The 26,905-nt window shown below is 46.0% G+C and overlaps 2 protein-coding genes across 2 annotated transcripts in view; both read left to right on the top strand.

Annotated features, from left to right (window-relative positions):
* Positions 1–19,711, top strand: part of scospondin (subcommissural organ spondin) — an 85,639-nt gene extending 65,928 nt beyond the window's left edge. Inside the window, 17 exon segments of the mRNA XM_038997230.1 lie at positions 96–251; positions 2,039–2,303; positions 2,609–2,655; positions 3,208–3,444; positions 3,593–3,754; positions 3,884–4,000; positions 4,296–4,434; positions 5,669–5,859; positions 6,648–6,775; positions 6,957–7,099; positions 12,165–12,211; positions 13,444–13,652; positions 14,707–14,802; positions 16,139–16,199; positions 16,572–16,702; positions 17,217–17,367; positions 19,480–19,711. Coding sequence (XP_038853158.1) covers positions 96–251; positions 2,039–2,303; positions 2,609–2,655; positions 3,208–3,444; positions 3,593–3,754; positions 3,884–4,000; positions 4,296–4,434; positions 5,669–5,859; positions 6,648–6,775; positions 6,957–7,099; positions 12,165–12,211; positions 13,444–13,652; positions 14,707–14,802; positions 16,139–16,199; positions 16,572–16,702; positions 17,217–17,367; positions 19,480–19,502 — 2,303 coding nt within the window. The 3' untranslated portion in view covers positions 19,503–19,711.
* A 1,837-nt stretch (positions 19,712–21,548) lies between these two features.
* Positions 21,549–26,905, top strand: part of kcnh2b (potassium voltage-gated channel, subfamily H (eag-related), member 2b) — a 295,325-nt gene continuing 289,968 nt past the window's right edge. The window contains exon 1 of the mRNA XM_038997228.1: positions 21,549–21,624. Coding sequence (XP_038853156.1) covers positions 21,549–21,624 — 76 coding nt within the window. The remainder of the gene's footprint in view (positions 21,625–26,905) is intronic.

Raw genomic sequence — 26,905 nt, 5'->3', positions numbered from 1 at the left:
AAGAGTCAATCGCAGCCTCTCTTGGCTAAACAATACTTTTCCAGTAAGGATATACTTTTCTCCATCTTTGACTTCTTCCCCGTGTGTTTGTCCAGAATGCCCCATGTCAGAGTGGACCGAGTGGTCTGCCTGCCACTGTGTGTCCCAGAGGCAGCAGCGTCACCGCGCACCGCTCTCACCAGCCACCAAGGGACAGCACTGTTCCCGTCTGGACACCCAGAGCAGAACCTGCACACTAGACCACTGTCATGGTGAGGCCACATAGTAATGCTATCAGTGGGTTTTCTCTGTCAAATCAAATGTTATTGGTCACATACACATGGTTAGCAGATGTTAATGCGAGTGTAGTGAAATTCTCGTGCTTCTAGTTCCGACAGTGCAGTAATATCTAACAAGTAATCTAACAATTCCCCAACAACTACCTAATACACACAAATCTAAGTGGCATAGGCAAGGTGAAAAAGATGGTATAAGGTACAGTATATACATATGAGATGAGTAATGTAAGATATGTTAACATTATTAAAGTGGCATTGTTTAAAGTGTTTAGTGATCAATTTATTAACGTGGAGTCTATATGTAGGCAGCAGCCTCTCTGAGATAGTGATTACTGTTTAGCAGTCTGATGGCCTTGAGATAGAAGCTGTTTTTCAGTCTTTCGGTCCCAGCTTTGATGCAGCTGTTCTGACCTCGCCTTCTGGATGGTGGCGGGGTGAACAGGCAGTGGCTCGGGTGGTTTTTGTCCTTGATGATGCCTTCCTGTGACATTGAATGCTGTAGGTGTCTTGGAGGGAAGGTAGTTTGCCTCCGGTAATGCGGTGTGCAGACCGCACCACCCTCTGGAGAGCTTTGCAGTTGAAGGCGGTGCAGTTGCCGTACCAAGCGGTGATACAGCCCAACAGGATGCTCTCGATTGTGCTTCTGTAAAAGTTTGTCAGGGTTTTAGGTGACAAGACGAATTTCTTCAGCCTCCTGAGGTTTAAGAAGCGCTGTTGCGCCTTCTCCACCACACTGTCTGTGTGGGTGGACCATTTCAGTTTGTCTGTGATGTGTATGCCAGGGAACTTAAAACTTTCCACATTCTCCACTACTGTACCTTTGATGTGGATAGGGGGGTGCTCCCTCTGCTGTTTCTTGAAGTCCACGATCATCTCCTTTGTTGTGTTGACATTGAGTGAGAGGTTGTTTTCCTGACACCACACTCCGAGTGCCTCACCTCCTCCCTCTAGGCTCTCATCGTTGTTGGAAATCAAGCCCACTACTGTTGTCTTGTCTGCCACGCAGTCATGGATGAACAGGGAGTACAGGAGGGGGCTGAGCACGCACCCTTGTGGGGCCCCAGTGTTGAGGATCAGCGAAGTGGAGATGTTGTTTCCACCCTTCACCATCTGGGGGCAGCCCATCAGAAAGTCCAGGACCCAATTGCACAGGGCGGGGTTGAGACCCAGGGCCTCCAGCTTAATGATGAGCTTGGAGGGTACTATGGTGTTAAATGCTGAGCTGTAGTCAATGAACAGCATTCTTACATAGGTATTCCTCTTGTCCAGATGGGATAGGGCAGTGTGCAGTGTGATGGCGATTGCATCGTCTGTGGACCTGTTGGGGCGGTATGCAAACTGAAGTGGGTCTAGGGTGGCAGGTGAGCCTTGACTAGTCTCTCAAAGCACTTCATGATGACAGAAGTGAGTGCTACGGGGCGGTAGTCATTTAGTTCAGTTATCTTTGCCTTCTTGGGTACAGGAACAATGGTAGCCATCTTGAAGCATGTGGGGACAACAGTCTGGGATAGGGAGAGATTGAATATATCCGTAAATACACCAGCCAGCTGGTCTGCGCCTACTCTGAGGACACGCATGCTCTGCGTGTGTGTGTGTGTGTGTGTGTGTGTGTGTGTGTGTGTGTGTGTGTGTGTGTGTGTGTGTGTGTGTGTGTGTGTGTGTGTGTGTGTGTGTGTGTGTGTGTGTGTGTGTGTGTGTGTGTGTGTGTGTGTGTGTGTGTGTGTGTGTGTGTGTGTGACATGAGATCTTCTCTCTTCCAGACTCTTGTGAGAAACCGTTCCAGTACTCTGAGTGTGGCTTCCCCTGTGAGAAGCAGTGTGCACTGCAGGGGCAGAAGGCGCTGTGTGCGGGGATACAGGAGTGTACCCCTGGCTGCTACTGCCCTCAGGGCTTGCTGCAGCAGAATGGGACCTGTGTGCCCCCAGAGCAGTGTGGCTGTGTACACCTCCAACATCAGGCCTCAGGGAGACCTGTCTCTGTGATTGTGCCACAGGGGAACATGGTCACTATAGACTGCAGCACCTGGTAAGTGACTTAACTTTTTTAACAAGTGAAGGAGAATCTATACAAAGTTTCAATATGGTAGCTATAGTATCAGAATAGACACAGATAATGAAACAAAGGCCAAGAGAGAGGAACACTAAGATAGACCATTAAATAGATGTGTATTTTTAAAGCTACATTTGCTCCCTGGGGCCACCGTAGATAGACCCATACACAGAATAATAAGATATAGTCTATATATAGTTAAATAGTCTGCATAGTACAATTAGATGGTTTTAGAGGTAAATGTATTATGACTCTCTGTGTATTGTCTTATTCCCTCCCAGCCTCTGTCATAATGGGACGTTGCAGTGTGACATGCGAGAGTGTGAAGGTAAGACATACTGTTGTTCAGGGATCATCAACTAGATTTAGCCGCGGGGTGATTTTTTCCTGGTTGGACGGTCATGGTACCGGACCATAATTACAAATCATTTGTAGACTGCAAATTGACCACAAGAAGCCCAAACAGATATAACATTTGACTAAAACATAACAATTTTGACCCTTACTTATATTTGTATACAGTCACGTCTCTCTATTATGCTTCGGAACCAATTTCCAAAATTAAAATCACTTAAATCATTTACATTTTTAGCTCAGAAAACTTGGGGGGTCAATTAAAACCACTTACTGGCCAAATTCGGGCCGTGCGCTGCCATTTGGGGAACCCTGCTGTAGTACATTCATTTCCTGGGTTTAGAGATAGTACTTTTTATGGATCTTAGAACAGTTTGAGTTTGACATAAGTTGACTTTAGACCTACACTAAGCTTCATCCCTCTCCTACATCTCTCTACCTTACTCTTCCCCTCCCACCCCTCTCTATTTGTGTACCCCTCTAAACCTCCCCCATCTTTCCTACCCTCCCTCCCTCCCTCCTTCAGTCATTCTCAGTGAGTGGTCAGAGTGGACCCCCTGCTCTCCGTGTGTGCCTGCCTCCTCCCTGCAGTCCTCCTTCTCTCCCCAGGGTGGCGCTGCAGCCCTGGTGTCTGTCCAGCGGCGCTACCGAGCTTGTCTGGACCTGGACTCAGGCCAGCCAGTCTCAGGGGAGGAAGAGGGGGCACAGTGTACCGGGGAGCTGGAGGAGGAGAGGCTCTGCCCAGACCCCAATGCATGCAGAGGTGGGTGGTACTGTACACTAAGAATACGCTACACTCAGTCAGTACTAAACAACTGGCATGACTCTTGACGCTCTGCAGTATGATGATGATGACGATGAAGACAATGATGCTGATTACAATGTTCATGCTGATGTCATTTCCTGCCCAGACCTGTGCCAGTGGAGTGTGTGGAGTGTGTGGAGTGTGTGTCAGGAGCCGTGCAGTGGTGGGGTCAGACAGCGCCACAGACAGCCCCAGGCCTCCCCTCCAGGACCCCAGTGTCAAAAACAGCAGACCCAGACCAAAAGCTGCAACACTGGCCTCTGTCCAGGTACCCTTTAACCCATTACTGGACATTTTAACTGGTTAACAATGTTCCTATACTGTATGTGCCTAAAACTTCTTATAATGTGGTCTCCAAGGAGACAGCATTGATTGACTCCTTTCTTGTGTGATCTAGGCGAGCGCTGTGAGGACAGGGGGCGGGTTTACCAGGCGTCTTGTGCCAATCAGTGTCCCCGGAGCTGCACTGACCTCTGGGAGCATGTGCAGTGTCTGCAGGGATTCTGTCACCCAGGTACTGGACCTATGACCTCATGTCACTGTGTCCCTTATATCAGTGTGACATACTGGCATACTTTGTGACTTTCAGTGTGCTACCCTAACAAGAAGAGGATATCCATCTGAACCTTTTGTCCCCCCCTCTTTCTTTCTCCCTTTTTATTTTCCCGGTTGCTCTCTCTCTCTCTCTCTCTCTCTCTCTCTCTCTCTCTCTCTCTCTCTCTCTCTCTCTCTCTCTCTCTCTCTCTCTCTCTCTCTCTCTCTCTCTCTCTCTCTCTCTCTCTCTCCCTCCCTCCCTCCCTCCCTCCCAGGGTGTCGGTGCGCAGAAGGCTGGCTGCTGCAGGACGGGGGCTGTGTTGAGGTGTCGGAGTGTCGCTGTGGGGTTCCCATGGGCAACGGCACCCTGGAGATCAGCCCTGCTGAGAACGTCAGACTGGACTGCAACACCTGGTGAGAAACCTGGTTAGGAACCTGGAGGATCTGGACTGCAACACCTGGTTAGGAACCTGTAGGAGCCTCATATCCACACGGCCTCAAAATGATCAACACTAGAAATGTCATTATTATAAGCCAAATCTTTTAACTTGTGTGTAACTTTTTTTGTACATATCTCCCACTGATATCAAAGGAAGTTGTATGTGTGAGTTACACATTTGGATCTCAAGTTTGAATTCGGCCATCTATCATTACTATCACATACAAGTTATTGCATACAAATTACTATATGAGTACGGTTTAGTGCTAGATTTCACCACAGTCATAATCAGAAGAGGATTATCTGACATGACTGATGAAGAACTGTAGGTAAAGTGACCTGTTGCATCTTGTATGGCCTATTTCGTGGAGGCATCCTCACAGCGGTAACACCTATTGTTTTAGTCTACCTTAATAGTGGGGAGACAGGTAGCCTAGTGGTTAGAGCGATGGACTAGTAACCGAAAGGTTGCAAGATCGAATTGCCGAGCTGACTAGGTAAAAATCTGTCGTTCAGCACCTGAACAAGGCAGGTAACCCACTGTTTCTAGGCAGTTGTTGAAAATAAGAATTTGTTCTTAACTGACTTGCCTAGTAAAATATTAAAAATAGTCTATTGACGCACAGGTGCATCAATCTAAATATCCCCATCAAAATCCGTCATTTTAAGCTAGAGATATCTCGTTTTTTTTTGCATGGGCTGCGTCTCAATCCACCGCATCTGTGGTGGAAAGTGGCAGAGCTACGTCGTGATTGTCAGACTATGAGACATCCTGATAATTGTTCTTCTCACGAAAACGGCTCTAGCGTCTGAACGGTTTGGCCTAACATGACCACTCTGTGGAAAGATGAGACTCTCACAAACACACATCTGTTCTCTGTTTTGCTTTACGACCCCCACAAGGGTCACGGGACTCATCTGAAGGTAACCCGGTACCAGTTCAAAAAATATATGGAAGTATGGAGGTAGTTTTGTGCCAACAAAACAAAAGAGGTTAAATCTGTGTCCAAAAAGACTAAAATATTTCCTGAGCTTTCTTATATCTCATTTATAGACACTTCAAAATCAAATAGCTAAATGATCCATGGTGTGAACATTTTAAAACAGTTCCATATGTTAGCTTAGTAGAACCCCTCCCCCCAAAAGGCTTAGACTTTTAGAGGTTAATTAACAATCTATCCCTCTCTACTCTGTCCCTGTGTGCTCCAGTGTGTGTGAGAATGGCACCCTGGTGTGCACCGACCTGCTGTGTCCCATCTACGGCCCCTGGGGACAGTGGAGCGCCTGCTCAGAGTCCTGTGGGATGGGACAGAGGATGAGGATACGTCCCTGCAATGACACAGAAGGAGGGCCACCCTGTGCTGAGACGGTCCACACTGAAACATGTGTGCTGCCCCCTTGTGCAGGTCAGTGACATACAACACATGATACCAAATAATATGGTTGGTCCCACACAGATGACATCAACATTTAAACAAGTTGGAGTTTATCTGTTTGTTAGTTGAAGAAATGATCATTCTCTCTCTCTCTCTCTCTCTCTCTCTCTCTCTCTCTCTCTCTCTCTCTCTCTCTCTCTCTCTCTCTCTCTCTTTCTCTCACTTTCCCTCTCTCTCTCCCTCCTTTCCAGCTGGGTGTGTGTTGAGTGAGTGGTCGTCTTGGAGTGAGTGCAGCGTCTCGTGTGGTGGAGGGGTGTCAGTGCGTATCAAGACCGTCTTACAGGAGCCCCAGCCTGGGGGACAGGAGTGTCCTACTCCCTTTGAACAACACACTGCCTGTCAAACCAACAGCTGTCTACCAGGTAACACACACGACACCAGGTAACACACAGGACACCAGGTAACACACACGACACCAGGTGAAACACACGACACCAGGTAACACACACGACACCAGGTAACACACACGACACCAGGTGAAACACACGACACCAGGTAACACACACGGCACCAGGTAACACACACGGCACCAGGTAAAACACACGACACCAGGTAAAACACACGACACCAGGTAACACAAAAACTTGAAGTTGAGCATGCTTTTATTTTAGAACTATACAGGTGGAAAGTAGAGACATATATCATCATACATACTTGGTACGCTTAATAACTTACTATTGACATATTGAAGCACACTTGTACTGAAGCGTACTGGTCCTATGTATTGACATGAAACTTGTGTCCCTGTGCAGAGTGTCCATCCAGCCAGGTGTTCAGCCAGTGTGCTGGCTCCTGCCCCTACAGCTGTGAGGACCTCTGGCCAGAGAACCAGTGTGTATCTGGACCCTGCATCCCTGGATGCACCTGTCCCCCAGGCATGGTCAGTACGCTCAGGCATGGTCAGACGGTGACAGTCTGCTTATTACTGAGTAAAACACATTTCCATACAATGAGAAAAGATGTTATGTAGTTACCAGGTCAAAAGATGACTGTAATGGACACTAATCTAATCTAACCACCACTCGTCATCTATGTGTCATCTCATCGTCTTCCTTGAGCAGGTGCTGTACAACGGATCATGTGTCCCTCATGATGCGTGCCCCTGTTCTCCGCACTCCCTCCCGGGGACCCTGAACATGACCCTGGATGACCCCGAAGGAGAGGTGGCCTCTGGGACGGTCTTACAACACCAGTGCAACACATGGTAATCAACACCTCCATCAGTAGACATTTTTACACAGTTACTTACTCAAGCTTGTAGTATATCTTCAAACTGGTTGTAAAGATATGCAATCCAATTCCATGATTGGTAGATTTGATTGGGGATATGTAGCTAGCCTATTACATGTGTTAAGAAGTCATAGCGGTTGATTGACAGATATACAGTTGAAGTCGAAAGTTTACATACACCTTAGTCAATTACATTTAAACTCAGTTTTTCACAATTCCTGACATTTAAGCCCAGTAAAAATTCCCTGTCTTAGGTCAGTTAGGATTGCCACTTTATTTTAAGAATGTGAAATGTCAGAATAATAGTAGAGAGATTGATTTATTTCAGCTTTTATTTCTTTCATCACATTCCCAGTGGGGCAGTGTAACGTTCGTCTATTTCTTCCTCCTCCTCGGATGAGGAGAGGCGAGAAGGATCGGACCAAAATGCAGCGTAGGTGGAATACATGATGAAATTTATTTAAACAAGACGACGAACACGAAGAACACTTGAATAACTACAAAATAATAAACGATGTGAACAAACCTGAACTAGAGAACATAACGCACTAACAGGAACGAACACATACACGAACGAAAACGAAACAGTCCCGTGTGGTGCGACAGACACAGACACAGGAACAATCACCCACAAACAAACAGTGAGAACAGCCTACCTTAATATGGTTCTCAATCAGAGGAAACGTCAAACACCTGTCCCTGATTGAGAACCATATAAGGCTAATAGAAAAGAACCCAACATAGAAACACAACATAGAATGCCCACCCCAACTCACGCCCTGACCATACTAAACAAATACAAAAACAAAGGAAAACAGGTCAGGAACGTGACAGAACCCCCCCCTCAAGGTGCGAACTCCGAGCGCACCACCTAAAATCTAGGGGAGGGTCTGGGTGGGCATCTGTCCACGGTGGCGGCTCTGGCGCAGGACGTGGTCCCCACCCCACCCTAGTCAATCCCCGCTTTCGTAACCTCCTCCTAATGACCACCCTCCAAATTAACCCCACTGGATTAAGGGGCAGCACCGGACTAAGGGGCAATACCGGAATGAGGGGCAACACCGGACTGAGGGGCAGCTCCGGACTGAGGGGCAGCTCCGGACTGAGGGGCAGCTCCGGACTGAGGGGCAGCTCCGGACTGAGGGGCAGCTCCGGACTGGCTGATGGCTCTGGCTGGTCATGGCTGGCTGACGGCTCTGGCTGCTCATGGCTGGCTGACGGCTCTGGCTGCTCATGGCTGGCTGACGGCTCTGGCTGCTCATGGCTGGCTGGCGGCTCTGGCTGCTCATGGCTGGCTGGCGGCTCTGGCTGCTCATGGCTGGCTGGCGGCTCTGGCTGCTCATGGCTGGCTGGCGGCTCTGGCTGCTCATGGCTGGCTGGCGGCTCTGGCTGCTCCTGTCTGGCGGAAGGCTCTGGCTGCTCCTGTCTGGCGGAAGGCTCTGGCTGCTCCTGTCTGGCGGAAGGCTCTGGCTGCTCCTGTCTGGCGGAAGGCTCTAGCGGCTCCTGTCTGGCGGAAGGCTCTAGCGGCTCCTGTCTGGCGGAAGGCTCTAGCGGCTCCTGTCTGGCGGACGGCTCTAGCGGCTCCTGTCTGGCAGACGGCTCTGAAGGCTCAGGACAGACGGGCGGCTTTGAAGGCTCAGGACAGACGGGCGGCTTTGAAGGCTCAGTACAGATGGGCAGCGCAGGCGGCGCTTGGCAGACGGACAGCTCAGACGGCGTTGGGCAGACGGGCAGTTCAGGCGCCGCTGGGCAGACGGCAGACTCTGGCCGGCTGAGGCGCACTGTAGGCCTGGTGCGTGGTACCGGAACTGGAGGTACCGGCCTAAGGACACGCACCTTAAGGCTAGTGCGGGGAGCAGCAACAGGACGCACAGGACTCTGGAGGCGCACAGGAGGCTTGGTGCGTGGTACCGGAACTGGAGGTACTGGGCTGGAGACGCACTAGCCCTGGGGTGCGTGTGGAGGAGGAACAGGGCTCTGGAGACGCACAGGAGGCTTGGTGCGTGGTGCCAGAACTGGTGGTAACGGGCTGAAGACACGCACCATAGGGCTAGTGCGTGGAGGAGGAACAGGGCTCTGGAGACGCACAGGAAGCCTGGTGCGTGGTGTAGGCACTGGTGGTACTGGGCTGGGGCGGGGAGGTGGCGCCGGATATACCAGACCGTGCAGGCGTACTGGCTCCCTTGAGCACCGAGCCTGCCCAACCTTACCTGGTTGTATGCTCCCCTTAGCCCGACCAGTGCGGGGAGGTGGAATAACCCGCACTGGGCTGTGTTGGCGAACCGGGGACACCATGCGTAAGGCTGGTGCCATGTATGCCGGCCCGAGGAGACGCACTGGAGACCAGACGCGTTGAGCCGGCTTCATGGCACCTGGCTCAATGCCCAATCTAGCCCTACCAGTGCGGGGAGGTGGAATAACCCGCACCGGGCTATGCACACGTACAGGAGACACCGTGCGCTTTACCGCATAACACGGTGTCTGCCCGTACTCTCGCTCTCCACGGTAAGATCGGGAAGTGGGCGCAGGTCTCCTACCTGACTTCGCCACACTACCCTTTATCCCCCTCCCCCAATACATTTTTGGGCTTGACTCACAGGCTTCCGTGCTAGCCGCGTACCTTCATAACGCCGGTTCCTCTCTCCGGTTGCCTCTGCTCTCCTAACTGCCTCCAGCTGTTCCCATGGGTGGCAATCTTTTCCAGCCAGGATCTCCTCCCATGTGTAGCAACCCTTGCCGTCCAAAACGTCCTCCCATGTCCATTCCTCCCTCGTGCGCTGCTGCTGCTTTCTCCACCGCTGCTTGGTCCTTGGTTGGTGGGTGATTCTGTAACGTTCGTCTATTTCTTCCTCCTCCTCGGATGAGGAGAGGCGAGAAGGATCGGACCAAAATGCAGCGTAGGTGGAATACATGATGAAATTTATTTAAACAAGACGACGAACACGAAGAACACTTGAATAACTACAAAACAATAAACGATGTGAACAAACCTGAACTAGAGAACATAACGCACTAACAGGAACGAACACATACACGAACGAAAACGAAACAGTCCCGTGTGGTGCGACAGACACAGACACAGGAACAATCACCCACAAACAAACAGTGAGAACAGCCTACCTTAATATGGTTCTCAATCAGAGGAAACGTCAAACACCTGTCCCTGATTGAGAACCATATAAGGCTAATAGAAAAGAACCCAACATAGAAACACATAACATAGAATGCCCACCCCAACTCACGCCCTGACCATACTAAACAAATACAAAAACAAAGGAAAACAGGTCAGGAACGTGACAGGCAGAAGTGTACATACACTCAATTAGTATTTGGTAGCATTGCCTTTAAATTGTTTAACTTGGATTAAACGTTTCGGGTAGCCTTCCACAAGCTTCCCACAATAAGTTGGGTGAATTTTGTCCCATTCCTCCTGACAGAGCTGGTGTAACACACACACGCTTTTTCAGATCTGCCCACAAATTTTCTATAGAATTGAGGTCAGGGCTTTGTGATTGCCACTCCAATACCGTGACTTTGTTGTCCTTAAGCCATTTTGCCACAACTTTGGAAGTATGCTTGGGGCCATTGTCCATTTGGAAGACCCATTTGCGACCAAGCTTTAACTTCCTGACTGATGTCTTGAGATGTTGCTTCAATATATCCACATCATTTTCCTCCTCATGATGCCATCTATTTTGAGAAGTGCACCAGTCCCTCCTGCAGCAAAGCACCCCCACAACATGATGCTGCCACCCCAGTGCTTCACGATTGGGATGGTGTTCTTCGGCTTGCAAGCCTCCCCCTTTTTCCTCCGAACATAATGATGGTCATTATGGCCAAACAGTTCTGTTCTTGTTTCATCAGACCAGAGGACATTCCTCCAAAAAGTACGATATTTGTCCCCATGTGCAGCTGCAAACCGTAGTCTGGCTTTTTTATGGCGGTTTTGGAGCAGTGGCTTCTTCCTTGCTGAGCGGCCTATCAGGTTATGTTGATATAGGACTCGTTTTACTGTGAATATAGATACTTGTGTACCTGTTTCCTCCAGCATCTTCACAAGGTCCTTTGCTGTTGTTCTTGGATTGATTTGCACTTTTCGCACCAAAGTACGTTCATTTCTAGGAGACAGAACGCGCCTCCTTCCTGAGCGGTATGACGGCTGCGTGGTCCCATGGTGTTTATGCTTGCGTACTATTGTTTGTACAGATGAACGTGGTACCTTCAGGCATTTGGAAATGGCTCCCAAGGATGAACCAGACTTGTGGAGGTCTACAATTTTTTTCTGAGGTCTTGACTGATTTCTTTTGATTTTCCCATGATGTCAAGCAAAGAGTCACTGAGTTTGAAGGTAGGCCTTGAAATACATCCACATGTACACCTCCAATTGACTCAAATGTTGTCAATTAGCCTAATAGAAGCTTCTAAAGCCATTACATCATTTTCTGGAATTTTCCAAGCTGTTTAATGGCACAGTCAACTTAGTGTATGTAAACTTTTGACCCACTGGAATTGTGATACAGTGAATTATAAATAAAATAATTTTTTGGGAAAACAATTGTTGGAAAAATTACTTGTGTCATGCACAAAGTAGATGTCTTAACCGACTTGCCAAACTATAGTTTGTTGACAAGACATTTGTGGAGTGGTTGAAAAACGAGTTTTAATGACTCCAACCTTAGTGTATGTAAACTTCCGACATCAACTGTACAGTACCTAGACCTGAAATACTGTACAGTATTACACATCTTTGGAATGTAACTGATCGTCTCGGCACCCAAAACCAGATCTTGTGTGCGTGCTGGCCAGCTACATTTATGTACAGTATTTATGTCTGTCACATGAGACTATGTAATGGAGAGACTGTCAGATTCAGACGTGAGGTAAGTCATTTCATCTTTCAGCCCAGGGTTTTGATACACAGCTAATAGACTGAGGGACTGAGAGGCATGATTGTTTGATTAACTGCCTCTTTGAGTTTCTCATCTTTGGATGCTAATGTGTCAGGTATTTATCAATCCTTTTCTCCCTCTCTTCCTAAGTGTTTGTCAAGGAGGAGTATTCAATTGTACCGAGGACCCATGCAATGGTGAGTATAGCTCTTCGACCATGTTTTAGTAGCTGTGTACAGTGTTGACCTGATACAGAAGCCAGTGCGTGTAGGAAACTAGAAATCTGCTCTGCCAGCAAGTGCCAGCATGTGGCATATGATAACACTGTAGTTTCCCACTGTAACAAAACTATCAAATTAAATGATATGTCCTTTACTAGACTATCAACTACCGACCATCACCAAAGGATTTCAGTGCCCGAATCCCTCTGTGAAATGACCCTCTTTTATAATGGACAGTATGCGTCAGACCAAACATATCTCTCCCTCCTCTTGCTTTCTTTCTCTCACACTTTCTCTTCCTCTATGCCTCTCTCCGCCTCCATCACTCCTTCACATCCTTCTCTTCTTCCATGCATGTCTCCAGTGGACTGTGAGTGGGGTAGTTGGTCAGAGTGGAGTCAGTGCTCAGTGAGCTGTGGTTCTGGCCAGCGGAGCTCCAGACGGACCGTCTTCCAGCCTCAGCAATACGAGGGGGCAGAGTGTGAGGGCCCGGCCCAGCGTACGGCACTTTGCAGGGCCCCTGATTGTGGTGAGTGTCTGAGGTCTAGTATGTAGGCCCTAAGTGAGGGACTGGGGCTGCATTTCATTCTAGGGCAGTGTGTTCCATCCCAGTCCTCTGGGACCCCTATTCGTTGCACATAAAGGTAGCTGCCAAAATAAAGGAAACCCCAACATAAAGTGTCTTAATAGGGGGTTGAGCCACCACGAGCCGCCAGAACAGCTTCAGTGAGCCATGGCATAGATTCTTCAAGTTTCTGGAACTCTCCCATAAGTGTTCAATTGGGTTGAGATCTAGTGACTGAGACACACACAAACACACACCCTATTATCCTCTCAGACACCTCTTTCAAAGTCACTGAGATCTCTTCTGCTAGCCATGGTAGCCAGAATAATGGGCAACTGGGCATTTTTATACATGACCCTAAGCATGACGGGATGTTCATTTATTAACTCAGGAACCACACCTGTGTGGAAGCCCCTGCTTTCAATATACTGTACATTGTATCCCTCATTTACTGAAGTGTTTTCTTTATTTTGGCAGTTACATGTATTTGTTCTAATGCAGCACAAACACCACTTGATGTTAAGTTGATTTGTTGAATCAGGTGAGTTGGAGCTATAATTAAACATTGTCACTGTCTCCCCCTCTCCTATTTCTTGTTCTTCCTACAACTCTCACTACTTCCCCCTGCCCCTCCCCCCTGTAGCCTGTCCTGATGGAGAGAGATGGAGGAAGAGTGTATCGGAGGCTCTGTCTGTGTGTGAGAGGAGCTGTGCAGAGATCTACCTGACCTCGCCACTCAACTGCAGCGCCACCGAGGGGTGTGTGTGTAAGGAGGGGCTCTACCGAAACGCAGAGGGCCTGTGTGTGATCCCCGCACTCTGCCAGTGTGAGGACCAGGGGATGCTGAGAGAGGTACACACACAGACAAACAAACAAACTAGTATGTTTATGTACACTTACATACACCCACAAAGTTACATCAACGAGTACAATTATATGCACCTATGCACATAAACAGACACACACCAGACACACACACACACCAGAAACACAAACACACACCAGACAGGCACACACACACCAGACACACACAACTTAAGGGCCCAACAATAACTCCTAACCCTCCTGCACTGCAGATTGTACCTCATTGCCTTTCCTCCATTGGACTCTCACTCCCATCCTTCCATTCCATGTCTGTTTACCTGCACTCCATTCAATGCCTTTGTGTGTTCATACATAAAGGAGGGCTAGTAACGATGATGGATTGTGTGTGTGTGTGTGTGTGTGTGTGTGTGTGTGTGTGTGTGTGTGTGTGTGTGTGTGTGTGTGTGTGTGTGTGTGTGTGTGTGTGTGTGTGTGTTCACACACAAAGGAGGGAGGAGTAACGATGATGGACATGCCCCCTGGGCCACATTAAAGTACAATGGCCCACTATCAATAACGCAGGGAACTGTTGAAAGCTATTATAGTGCTACAGAAATTAACTGCACCACCTCTTTAAAGACACATAATAGGAATATTTATTGAGAATATATTATAGGAAGGATTAATCATGTGATGACAGGGGGTCGGTTTCTCCTCTTTCTCTTTAGTTGTCGTGAATAATGTCCATGAAGATCTTGTAGAACTCTAGAAGTGTCTTCTCTTGTCCTTATAGTCCCATAAACTCTCTGGCACCCTATTCCCTATGTAGTGCAGTACCCCATATGGCTCTGGTATAAAGTAGTGCACTATATAGAGAATAGGGTGCCATTTGGGATGGATAATAGACCTCAGGTTTCTCTGCTACAGTACAGTAGGCCTGGGTTATAATCAGCCACCTCAATCATTAGTGGCAATAGCACTGTAATAGCCACTGAAAATGCAATATATTTATTGTCGGTGTGTGTGTGCATGCGTGTGCGTGCATGCATGCTTTTATGCGTGTGTGTGTGTGTGTGCGTGCGTGCGTGTGTGTGTCTCACAGGCTAGCTCTGAATGGGAGGAGGGCTGCTTGGTGTGCCGCTGTGTGAACGGGCAGAAGCGGTGCCAATCAGGATGCCCACTGCTGCAGTGTGAAGAGGTGAGAGATAAGAAACAGCACTTTCACGGACATCTCAGTTATTCTTACAGCTGGAGAAATTCCCAGAAAACGCCAAAAGGTTTGGGGGGTTGTGTGAGTTACAGCCCAGCACTAAATCGATATGAAAGTACTGAAACAAAGTAGTCAGTATTTTTCCCTTTCTCAGTTGACTGTTCTCACGCCCTTTAAATAACTGGGTTCTTCCTCACCTCCAGATTAAGAGGCTATCGCTAGTTGGTTATCAATAGATACCTCTCCTTGAAATAACTGGTTTCACCCTCCATTTTGCCCCCTCACTTTTTTAAAGTAGCTACAAAAATAACACTTACCTCCCCTTTGTTTTCATATTTTTGTTGGAGTTTTTCTTATTATTTTTGTGCAAGACAAAACATAACATGCCACCTGGTGGCAGACAAGGCACATAACATCCATGAACAACAAATTCAAACAATAAAAGACGAAACAATACAAACAAACAATTCACAAAAGCACAAAGGGCAATAATAGTGATATAGTTAGTTTGCCTCCTTTACGACACCGGCAAAGTTGTGATGTGAGCTTGGGCAAGGAAAATTAAACAAAATGGGTACATCTATCGGACCTGTATCTACCCTTTACAAGAAAACTCCACCCAAAAGCTATCTTTTGGTATTGGTTTCATTAGATGGTATTGGTTTCATTAGATGGTATTGGTTTCATTGATGCTGCAGAACGCAGCATCAAATGATGCAAAATGCATCATACCAGCTGTATTTATGTATTTTGAAAGTTATATATCTTCAATACTCGCTGACATATAAAACATTTTGGGACTATATCAATGGACTAATGAAACAAATACCAAAAGATTTTGGGTGGAGTTTTCCTTTAAATAACTGGGGATCACACTTACCTCTCCTTTAAATAACTGAGGATCACACTTACATCCAGTTTAAATAACCAAGGCTCCCACTTACCTCCCCTTTAAGTGGCTGAGCTCAACTTCAGCCTCCCTCGGGCCGGGGCAGGCCTGGAGCAGTGCATTGTGGAGGGGTGTGGTGATGCACTTGCTCCTGTCAGCAGACCTCTCCTGGAAGATGATGATTTATTCCTGGAACAGCTTTATTCTATTCTCAGAGCGAGACATGATGGGGACTCAATTAGTAAGCTAAGATAGTGACAAGTCTTTTCTCCTTTTCCTACCCTCTTGTCTGCCCTTGACCTGATCCTCCCTCTCCTCTCCTCTCCTCCCATCCCCATTCGTCCACTCCTTTCCTCCCATCCATTCTCTTCTCTTCTCCTCCCCTCTCATCCATTCTCCCCTCTCCTCTCCTCCTCTCCTTTCCTCTTATATCAGGGGGAAGTGAAAGTGGAGGAACCAGGCAGCTGCTGCCCAGTTTGCAGGAAGGAGTTCCCTGGTAAGAGTTCAACATAAACAATGCTTAGTCTTTCTCTTCCTGTATTTCTAAAAATATTTTGTGTGAAACAAAGTGCTTTAGGTCCTAAATTGTCCACAAGGCATGTACAATAAGACAGCATTTATCTCTTTCAATGTTGTATAATGGCACAGTTGGTGAGGGGGCATTGAAAGTCAATGTGCCTTTGGAGCTCTCTCTCTCTCTCTCTCTAGACCTCGCTCTCTCATTCATTAACTCAACACAAAACCCTCTTTTATTTTCTCAACTCCCCATGCTGCCCCCATCATTATCCTCTTCCTCCGCCGCTCCTCTTAATCTCTTCTCTCCCTTTATCTCTCTGCCCTGTCCTATTTCCTCCTCTCATCTTACCAGGGGAGCCCGTGGCGGAGTGTCGCCGTTACACGGAGGTCAGGAACATCACTAAGGGAGACTGTCGTCTTGACAACGTGGAAGTCAGCTACTGTAGAGGGCGCTGTTTATCCAAAATTGACGTCATTTTGGAGGTTTGCTGATGTTGCTGGCTTTCACCCACTCTTGTGCACTGGGCTGGGATGCAGTGTTGCAGACAGAAATGTAATATGTAGAGTGGACCTGATTCCCTATCCTGTAAAACAGAGAAAGCCATGTCTATTCTATACAATACATTTCTATGGGAATTTTCTGTAATGTTGCAATAGGCCCCATTTGTGTGTTTTTTTCACCAGTTGAGGTATCTGTTCATCCAGAACAGAGAGATCCTAGACCAATCACCCCAGTGATTTTTGTTTTCCTCTTAAACTCCCGTGGTAGAAAAATAATCTAATGGCATCACTGTGAAAATGTGAGCAAGTAAAAACAAACATGATCTCAGCTAAATGTTTTACTACCTTCCGTTACCATGGTAGCTAAAATAGCTGGTGATTGGTGTCAGTTTCAGACTCGAACTCACACCTCTCTCACGCACGCTCACCCTTCCTTTCTCTTCCTCTCCCTCCCTCCCTCCCTTTCTCCTCCTTCTTCCCTCCATCCCTCTCTCAGGAGCCTTACCTCCAGTCGCTGTGTGACTGCTGCAGCTACCGGTTGGACCCTGAGAGCCCCGTGCGCTTCCTTAGCCTCCTGTGTGACAGTGGGGAGAGTGAGCCCGTCGTCCTGCCTGTCATACACAGCTGCGAGTGCACCAGCTGCCAAGGTGGGTAGAGTACACTCTGACACAAACATTGACCCCTGCTTATCACCTCATCAGTAGCCTCTTTAAACCTCCCCCACACCGACAGACAAACGCATAGCCTACAGTACATGACCAGACACTCACATACACACAAGCTGATGTGCACACACAAATGAACATACATGCAAACAAACACACGCTCACCCTCACACACACACACACACACACACACACACACACACACACACACACACACACACACACACACACACACACACACACACACACACACACACACACACACACACACACACACACACACACAGCCCTCCACACACACACACTCTCTCCCACCCACCCACTTCCTGCCAGCGCCCATGCTGTTAGTCATGCTGTCTATCAGTCCATCACGGCCGACCGTCATGGCCACTCTTTCTGTCACTCACACCCAGTTGCAGTCCCACTGTCCCTCGCTGTCTCTTCCGCTCTTTGTCATTCTCCGTTAATGCACTTTAAACGCCATGATGGCTGCATCCCCCCCAAACGTAAACATACGTTCAGTATGTTTACGTTTCCCAACATGCATTATTCAATCCGGACCCCACTTAGAACAACCAAATATTGTAGTCATCCATAATCAACATGTCTGATTGCATTAGCTAATTTGATATTTATATCACAAGGCAATTTACAGCGCTCAGATTCTTCAATAATATAGCTGGGATGGCATTGCCTGCTGACAGATTTTTTTATTGGGCAATTCCATGTTTAACATGTGTAATAAAATAATGTATGTAATACATTCTCAGTGAAGACTAAATTTTACCCTACCCCTTTTTCTCCCCAATTTCATGATATCCAATTGGTAGTTATAGTCTTGTTCCATCGCTGCAACTGCCGAGGTCGAGAGCCGTGCGTCCTCCGAAACCCGACCCTGCCAAGCCGCAATGCTTCTTGACACACTGCTCGCTGAACCCGGAAGCCAGCCGCACTAATGTGTCGGAGGAAACACTGTGTCAGCGTGCATGCGACAGGCCCGCCATAGTCGCTAGAGTGTGATGGGACAAGGATATCCCGGCCGGCCAAACCGTCCCTTAACCTGGACGATGCTGTGCCAATTGTGCGTCGCCTCATGGCCGGCTGCGACACAACCCGGGATCGAACCCGGATCTGTAGTGAAGCCTCAAGCACTGCGATGCAGTGCCATACATGCTGCCCACACTGCATCGCGCGCATGTTTATTTTCTCCTCCCACACCAGACGCAATCAGGACAAGTAGGTTGAAATTTCAAAATGAACTCTAAACCAATTATATTGATTTGGGGACAGATCGAAAAGCATTAAACATTTATGGCAATTTAGCCAGCTAGCTTGCTGTTGCTAGCTAATTTGTCCTGGGATATGAACATTGGGTTGTTATTTTACCTGAAATGCACAAGGTCCTCTAGTCCAACAATTAATCCACAGATAAAAGGGTAAACCGAGTTTGTTTCTAGTAATCTCTCCTCCTTCAGGCTTCTTCTTCTTCTTTGGACTTTATATGGCGATTGACAACACACTATAAGGTGTTAGTGCGGCTGGCTTCAACTGGACTGGAGTGTGGACCTCAGTCCATCTTTAAATCACCCACGTGGGTATATGCTCCTAAAAACCAATGAGGAGATGGGAGAGGCGGGACTTGCAGCGCGTGAAGCTTCACAGATAGAACCAAGTTCTATTTTAGCACCTGGCTACGCAGACGCTCGTTGACGCGCGCGTGCAGTGTGTGGGCAATGATAGAATAACATGTATGTGTCCATTTATTTTGCAAAACACTCACGCACGCGACTCGGGCGGTGTGGTCAGCATGTGAGACCGCTGCGCCACTCGGGAGGCATGAAGACTACATTTAAGGAAAATCACAGCTGCCAATCTGTGTTACTCTTGATACCAATCAAATGTATTTATTTATAAAGCCCTTTTTACATCAGCCGATGTCACAAAATGCTATACAGAAACCCAGCCTAAAACACCAAACAGCAAGCGATGCAGATGTAGAAACACGATATATGATAATTTGGCATTGTTATTACAAAGCAATTATCTTCAATACCTCTTATTTCATGGGTGTGTTTGTATTCTTTTCATACACAGGGGGAGATCTGTCCAGACGCTGAGTGTGTGTGTATAGGCCTAGTGTGTGTGTATGCAGAGGGACAGACAGACAGACGGGTGGACAGACCATGTGTCCTGATTTCCTGTGGTCCATAGTCATTATATGACTGGATCAACTATCATAGAGTGCCTTCTGAAACTCTCAGATCCTTTACACTGTACAGTGTTTTGCTACTTTTCTAATAAATCACTAGTGGTTTTTATGAAAACATTTTCTGTTTCAATGTATTATTCTGTAAAATATATATACATATTTAAAGATGATGTAATATTATGTTTGCTGCTGAATGTGACATCTATACCAGTAGATTTGGTAAATCTATGCACATATCCTATGCATGTCTCTGTGAAAAGACTGGCGTGTAAAATTGAAACAAGAGGTCTCAGAGAGAAAGAGAAAGAGAGCGAGAGAGAGAGAGCGTTTCACAACGGAAGGCAGGCTGGAAGAGCTCACTGGGGGACGCTTACATGAGACTACCGCGTGACTGTGTCCTCTCTCCTCCTGACTAAATAAGGGAGTTGGAACGAGAGGGAGGAAGCTCGCAGCCCCGCGGAGCGCTATTGATCCCCCTCCACTTCACATTACCGCCTTAATAATAAAATACATTAAAGTCTATCAGGACAGCATGTGTTATTGTGTGTTTTTTTTTGTATTTAGTTAAGAGGATACTGTGTATCGGTTGGGAGAGTTGAGCTTCATGCTGTAAAATGACATCAAAGTGGATCAGACAGTACCAACAACATGCATACTGCACGCGGGGCGCGCCCTTTGTCTATCACGCACTTGTGACGAAAGGGGAACCCCACATCCAGTGCTCTTGCATAGGCAGTGACGTGTCTGCTGGTCTGAAGCCCCTTCATTATGAGACAACTGAGGGTGAAGTCCCAGCATCCTTCCATGAAATGAACAAAGCGCACAGTCTCAAAAAAGCGCATTTTGTCAAAGAGGTGAGTCAACGCATTGGATTTTCGATTGCAATTTCACCTTTAATGTGGAATTAGACTCACAGCCTCACACTGAATAACGACTGTTGTGTGTGCCAGTTCGGTGAAAACCTTAGCCCACGCAGTGATGTCATGTGGGTTAGCCTACACCTGTGAATGTAAATGCAGCTGCACCTGTGTGGACTGTCACAGACACCTAACCGTTTGACAACAGAGGCAGCTGTTTGGTTTAACCTATTTTAAACCAGATGCTGTTAGCTCTCTGTAGTTACAGCAGGCAGTTCTTCGGAATAGTCGCATCTCTTTCCCTTTGTTAATTCGCCTGCGCTGCTTCTATGCTAGATGGGCTGAATTAATGTAGGATATTTATATTACTCACCACATAATTATCAAAATTATGATTATATGTAATGGCTGACGAGGTTGTGCTTTCTATTGTCAGCCAATATTTCAACAGTTCTATTTGCCGACGACGAAGGGTTAAAGAGGCGCAGTCGCCACCACTGGTAAGCAGAAATCATCAATGTTGAGCGCACAGACCACTCTCCTCCAGAGCGATCACATCTCAACGAACTAGTACGGACGACGTTACCCTACGTTTTCTTCAACTAGACTACTGGTTTCTCTCTGTTGCTTCCATCGGGTGCACGGAAACAGGGAAGAATAAGGCCAGTAGGAGAGAAAAAAGGACGCAACTATGGCAAAACCAAGGTTCCTTGGCAGGCTGACCGACTCCCCCTCCCCAGAGTCTGCAATGACAAATGACAAGAAGTAGCCATTCACCTGAGAGGATATCATTTTTGACAGCTCAAGGGACGTAAACAAACACGGGTTCCTCTCTTTGGAAACTGGAAACTGCCTCGCGATCCCCCTGGCGCGCAAATAAAGTGGACGCTCATTTCTAGAACGCTACTTTTCACTTAGAGGACTGTCCACTTGGTCCATCTCATGAAGTTACAAAAACGTAGGTCGAGGATTACAGTATTTATTATTCTATGACGAGGGCACAGTGAATGTCGTCCGTTTGTCGGGACTCGTCGACGTAGAGGTCAGCATCGGCGACAGAAAGTCCAACAACTCCAGTGGGATAGCGTACAGCAAAGATGCCCGTCCGAAGGGGTCACGTGGCACCACAGAATACTTTCCTCGATACCATCATTAGGAAATTCGATAGTCAAAGTAAGTGGTTTGATTATTGCATGCATGAGGATTTATTATTTGGTTCCAATAATCAGTTCGTGTCTATTAGCCTATGAATACATAGCCTAAACAAATTGGATGACAACCTTCAGTAACATAAGCCTACCACATTTATTTTTCTTTGCATGGTAAGAAAAATGTGACCTGCTCTTTTGCAAATATTGGACAAATATGATGCAAATAATATTGAGTAATTTATTCTCTTGAGAATAGTGATAGGCCTACACTCTGGAGATTTAGGTTTTGCACATGTTATGAGGACTTGTTATGAGAGCAGACTGAAAATGAAAACATAACAAATGATGCTGCTATGAAATTATTGAGTGAAGTTAATTAACACAATGTTGCAAAATACAGCTTGCCTGTACATTTTTAAATGGAATGAAAATAATCACCTCAGCACCATAGATTAAATAAACCATATTGTAAAACAAAGTCCAATCACTTCAAACTAAATTATTTTGACAACTTAAATTTCAGTTTTGCACTTCTTTTGCTGTGGGTAGGTGACATGATATGTTATAAACATATATTTGTGGATGTTTTGTACATTCAACTCTAATTCTGTGCATACTGTATGTACATATCGAGCAATGCCCAGAAGACGACTGACCAATCACATTGAACACAGGAGATAGCCAACCAAGTCCTAGAGTTTACACATTCACACTGTGCGTACAGTACAGTCACAGTCTCAAATTCTGCTGAGATGAAAGTATTTGGTCTCTCACGATTAAATGGAATCTGTTAATGATCAACAATTGTGCTCACAAAACAAGCCCCATATTTATTGTTTTAAAGCTGCAATATGTAACTTTTTGTGCGACCTGACAAAATATAGAAATGTTAGTTATAGATCTGTCATTCTCACTAGCTAGGTTTCCATCCAATTGGAGACAAATTTTCATGGGAATATTCTAAAATATGCGTAAAGAAAATGTAGCATTTTCCCACCAGTGGTGTGTTTCCACCAAACAGACTTGTTGTGGATACAAATCAGTGCGTGATGAAGTAGTGCACACAAAATTTACTTTTTCGCTTAAGCTTTCATGTACTGAAGACATTTTTTAAGTTCAATGTGTTTCCATTTGTCACAGAAACTGTTGTGTTAAATAGCAAATGTGGGTAGGCTGTGCGGGTAGTAGGCTAGTCTACATGATGAGATTATTATGGATAAGAATATTTTTATTTGTCAAACGGCAGCCAAACATCGATCATCATGTCAACAGAATCAGACCCTCGATATTTCTTGGAAAGGAGCATCAAGATCACCGTGCGCTTTCACCACCCATCATAAGTTATTTCATCTGTAGCCTAATAAACTGCATGGTTTCCCCGAGTCATAGTGGGAGGACCACACACCATATCATCGCGTGACTCCAAGTTTACTTCGATATGATGGTTATTATATAAATGTTTACACATAAAGACATTTCCACCACCATTTCTTGCATAATTAATTTTACAGACACAAACAAATGATCTGTCTGCATTTATAAAATTGTAACGAAACCTCCTGTTTCCATTACAGCTGTTGTGATTTTTTTTTACGGTGTGACTTTTATACGTATGAAAGCAAGTCTAAGAAGCAGTAGATCTGTTCTATGTGCGTTATTTCTATGCTTACCGTTCTTAAGTGTTGTTTTTGTGTCTTGTACTTCCGGTTTTGTACACCAGCTTCAAACAGCTGAAAATACAATATTTCTGGTTATTGAAAAGATATTTCATGACAGTTTAGATGGTACAATGATTTCAAATACTAACTTGCTGGTTTTGTCACATAAACTGAAATTTAGACGAATTATTAGAATTTTAGCAACCAGGAAATGGCAGAGTAATTTCTGCATTTTGCACATTTAATAGTTGACTGTTTAATTTAAAAAGTAAAAAGTAAAACATGTCATCTGATTGGAGCCATGAGCTTTCTGACCCTTGATGTCTGTATTTTAGTTTTGCAAAGTTTTGGCAAGCTTCAATGGACCTCAATGGCCTGCGGTGCTACCTTTGATGCAAATGGCCACGTTTATCCATTTCTAAATTGTCCCATAGATGTGACTTGCTTCCCAAGCATGGCTGATGGAGAGGTGGTAAACACTGGTGTCACGAACAGTCACCACAGCACTGCCTTAGGGAAATTCACATTAATCAGGGCAGAGAGAGAGAGAATTTGAATACAAATCGGATGTGAGTCAGAGGAGTAAAAAGTGAACAGGAATCAGCAACCAGCATCTAGCACCTTCGGCCTCAGCAAGAGCAGCCTGATGGTGTTGTCCACTCAGCCACAGACCACCTAGCCTTGTATGCCTCTTTTCTTTGTGCTCCTACATAGTATCCTCCTCCTCATACACTTGACTGAAAAGGACAAGTCGGGTGCAGAGAATAGACCAATAAGCAGGATTTTATCATAGGAAACACTTTCCAAATTTACAGTTGCCCTTGAACCTTACAAAAGGATGAATACATGCCTTTTCTATTACAGTAGCCTATGTCTAATTCCTGTTAAGCGCATAGTAATATTCTCAGTCTGCATGCACCCAGAGCCCAGTTTGCACACGTCTGGTGCCTGCTAAAGGGGAATCATTGACGTTTTCTTCCTATTGTGCATTGACAGTGTTCCATGCCAATAGTTGCTAGGCATGGATAACTCACAAGATTACTGAAAAACGAATGATCCCTAGGCACCTCAAGGAGCTGCTGCATGTTCCTAAAGCTTAACATTATCTTGGTCAATGTTGACTTTTGTTATTGTTAGTACTTCTCTCCTTAAGTATGTCTGTGCTAATATGAATTGGTTTCACGCAGTTCTCTCAGTCAAAGCAAAGCATGAGGTTTTGATTTCAGTTTGTTTTATTATGTTATGGATTACCGCCGCTATGCGTTCTTTTACACTGAGTGTACAAAACACTAGGAACACCTGCTCTTTCCATGACATGCAGTGAGTGACAAAAGTATTGGGACAGTAATGTTGTTGTTTTGGCTCTGTACTCCAGCACTTTGGATTTGAAATGATACAGGAAGACCCAGAGTTACCTCTGCTGCAGAGGATAAGTTCATTAGAATTACCAGACTCAGAAATTGTTCAACTGTTCAGAGGAGACTGTGTGAATTAGTTTTTCAACAGGACAATGACCCAACACACCGCCAGGCTGTGTAAGGGCTATTTTATCAAGAGGGAGAGTGATGGAGTGCTGCATCAGATGACCTGGCCTCCACAATCCCCCAAACACAACCAAATTGAGATGGATTGGGATGAGTTGGACCGCAGAGTGATGGAAAAGCAGCCAACAAGTGCTCAGCATATGTGGGAACTCCTTCAAGACTGTTGGAAAAGCATTCCAGGTCAAAATCAAAAATCAAATCAAATTTTATTGGTCACGTGTGGCCACGTGTGGTTTCTTCACGCATCGCGCCGACAGAAACAGACATCTTTCTGGTAAGAAGAGGGGCGGGGGTGTATGCCTTATGATTAACGAGACGTGGTGTGATCATAACAACATACAGGAACTCGAGTCATTCTGTTCACCTGATCTAGAATTCCTCACAATCAAATGTCGACCACATTATCTACCAAGGGAATTCTCTTCGATTATAATCACAGCCGTATATATTCCCCACCAAGCAGACACATCGATGGCCCTGAACGAACTTTATCTGACTCTTTGTAAACTGGAAACCACACACCCTGAGGCTGCATTCATCGTAGCTGGGGATTTTAACAAGGCTAATCTGAAAACAAAACTCCCTAAATTCTATCAGCATATCGATTGTGCTACCAGGGCTGGTAAAACCTTGGATCATTGTTATACTAACTTCCGCAATGCATATAAGGCCCTCCCCCGCCCTCCTTTCGGTAAAGCTGACCACGACTCCATTTTGTTGCTTCCAGCCTACAAACAGAAACTAAAACAACAAGCTCCCGCGCTCAGGTCTGTTCAACGCTGGTCCGACCAATCTGATTCCACGCTTCAAGACTGCTTCGATCACGTGGATTGGAATATGTTCCGCATTGCGTCCAACAACAATATTGACGAATACGCTGATTCGGTGAGCGAGTTCATTAGAAAGTGCATTGACGATGTCGTACCCACAGCAACGATTAAAACATTCCCAAACCAGAAACCGTGGATTGATGGCAGCATTCGCGTGAAACTGAAAGCGCGAACCACTGCTTTTAACCAGGGCCAGGTGACCGGAAACATGACCGAATACGAACAGTGTAGCTATTCTCTCCGCAAGGCAATCAAACAAGCTAAGTCCCAGTATAGAGACAAAGTAGAGTCGCAATTCAACAGCTCAGACACAAGAGGTATGTGGCAGGGTCTACAGTCAATCACGGATTACAAAAAGAAAACCAGCCCCGTCGCGGACCAGGATGTCTTGCTCCCAGACAGGCTAAATAACTTCTTTGCTCGCTTTGAGGACAATACAGGGCCACTGACACGGCCCGCTACCTTAACCTGCGGGCTCTCCTTCACTGCAGCCGAGGTGAGTAAAACATTTAAACGTGTTAACCCTCGCAAGGCTGCAGGCCCAGACGGCATTCCCAGCCGCGTCCTCAGAGCATGCGCAGACCAGCTGGCTGGTGTGTTTAACCTGTTTGGGGTGCAGCCCGACACCGGTACACTTATGACAACATCCAGCTCAAGTGCAGGGCGCGAAATTCAAAAGATTTTTTTTTTAAATATTTAACTTTCACACATTAACAAGTCCAAGACACCAGATGAAAGGTACACATCTTGTGAATCAAGCCAACATGTCCGATTTTTAAAATGTTTTACAGGGAAGACACAATATGTAAATCTATTAGCTAACCACGTTAGCAAAAGACACCACTATTCTTACTCCATCAGTTTTTTACTCCATCAGTAGCTATCACAAATTCGACCAAATAAAGATATAAATAGCCACTAACCAAGAAACAACTTCATCAGATGACAGTCTGATAACATATTTATTGTATAGCATATGTTTTGTTCGAAAAATTTGCATATTTCAGGTATAAATCATAGTTTACATTTCAGCTACAATCAGAAATTGCACCGAAAGCAGCCATAATATTTACAGACACCAACGTCAAATACCTAATTACTCATCATAAAACATTTCTGAAAAATACATAGTGTACAGCAATTGAAAGACAGGCATCTTGTGATTCCAGACAATATTTCCGATTTATTAAATGTTTTACAGCGAAAACAAAATGTAGCGTTATATTAGCATAGCCACAATAGCCAGAAACACTTGGGCGCCGACGACCAGT

This window comes from Salvelinus namaycush, chromosome 7 (assembly GCF_016432855.1).
Source record: "Salvelinus namaycush isolate Seneca chromosome 7, SaNama_1.0, whole genome shotgun sequence".
NCBI lineage: Eukaryota > Metazoa > Chordata > Actinopteri > Salmoniformes > Salmonidae > Salvelinus > Salvelinus namaycush.
The sequence above is the reverse complement of the archived record's forward strand: the minus strand, read 5'-3'. Positions and strand labels throughout refer to the sequence as shown.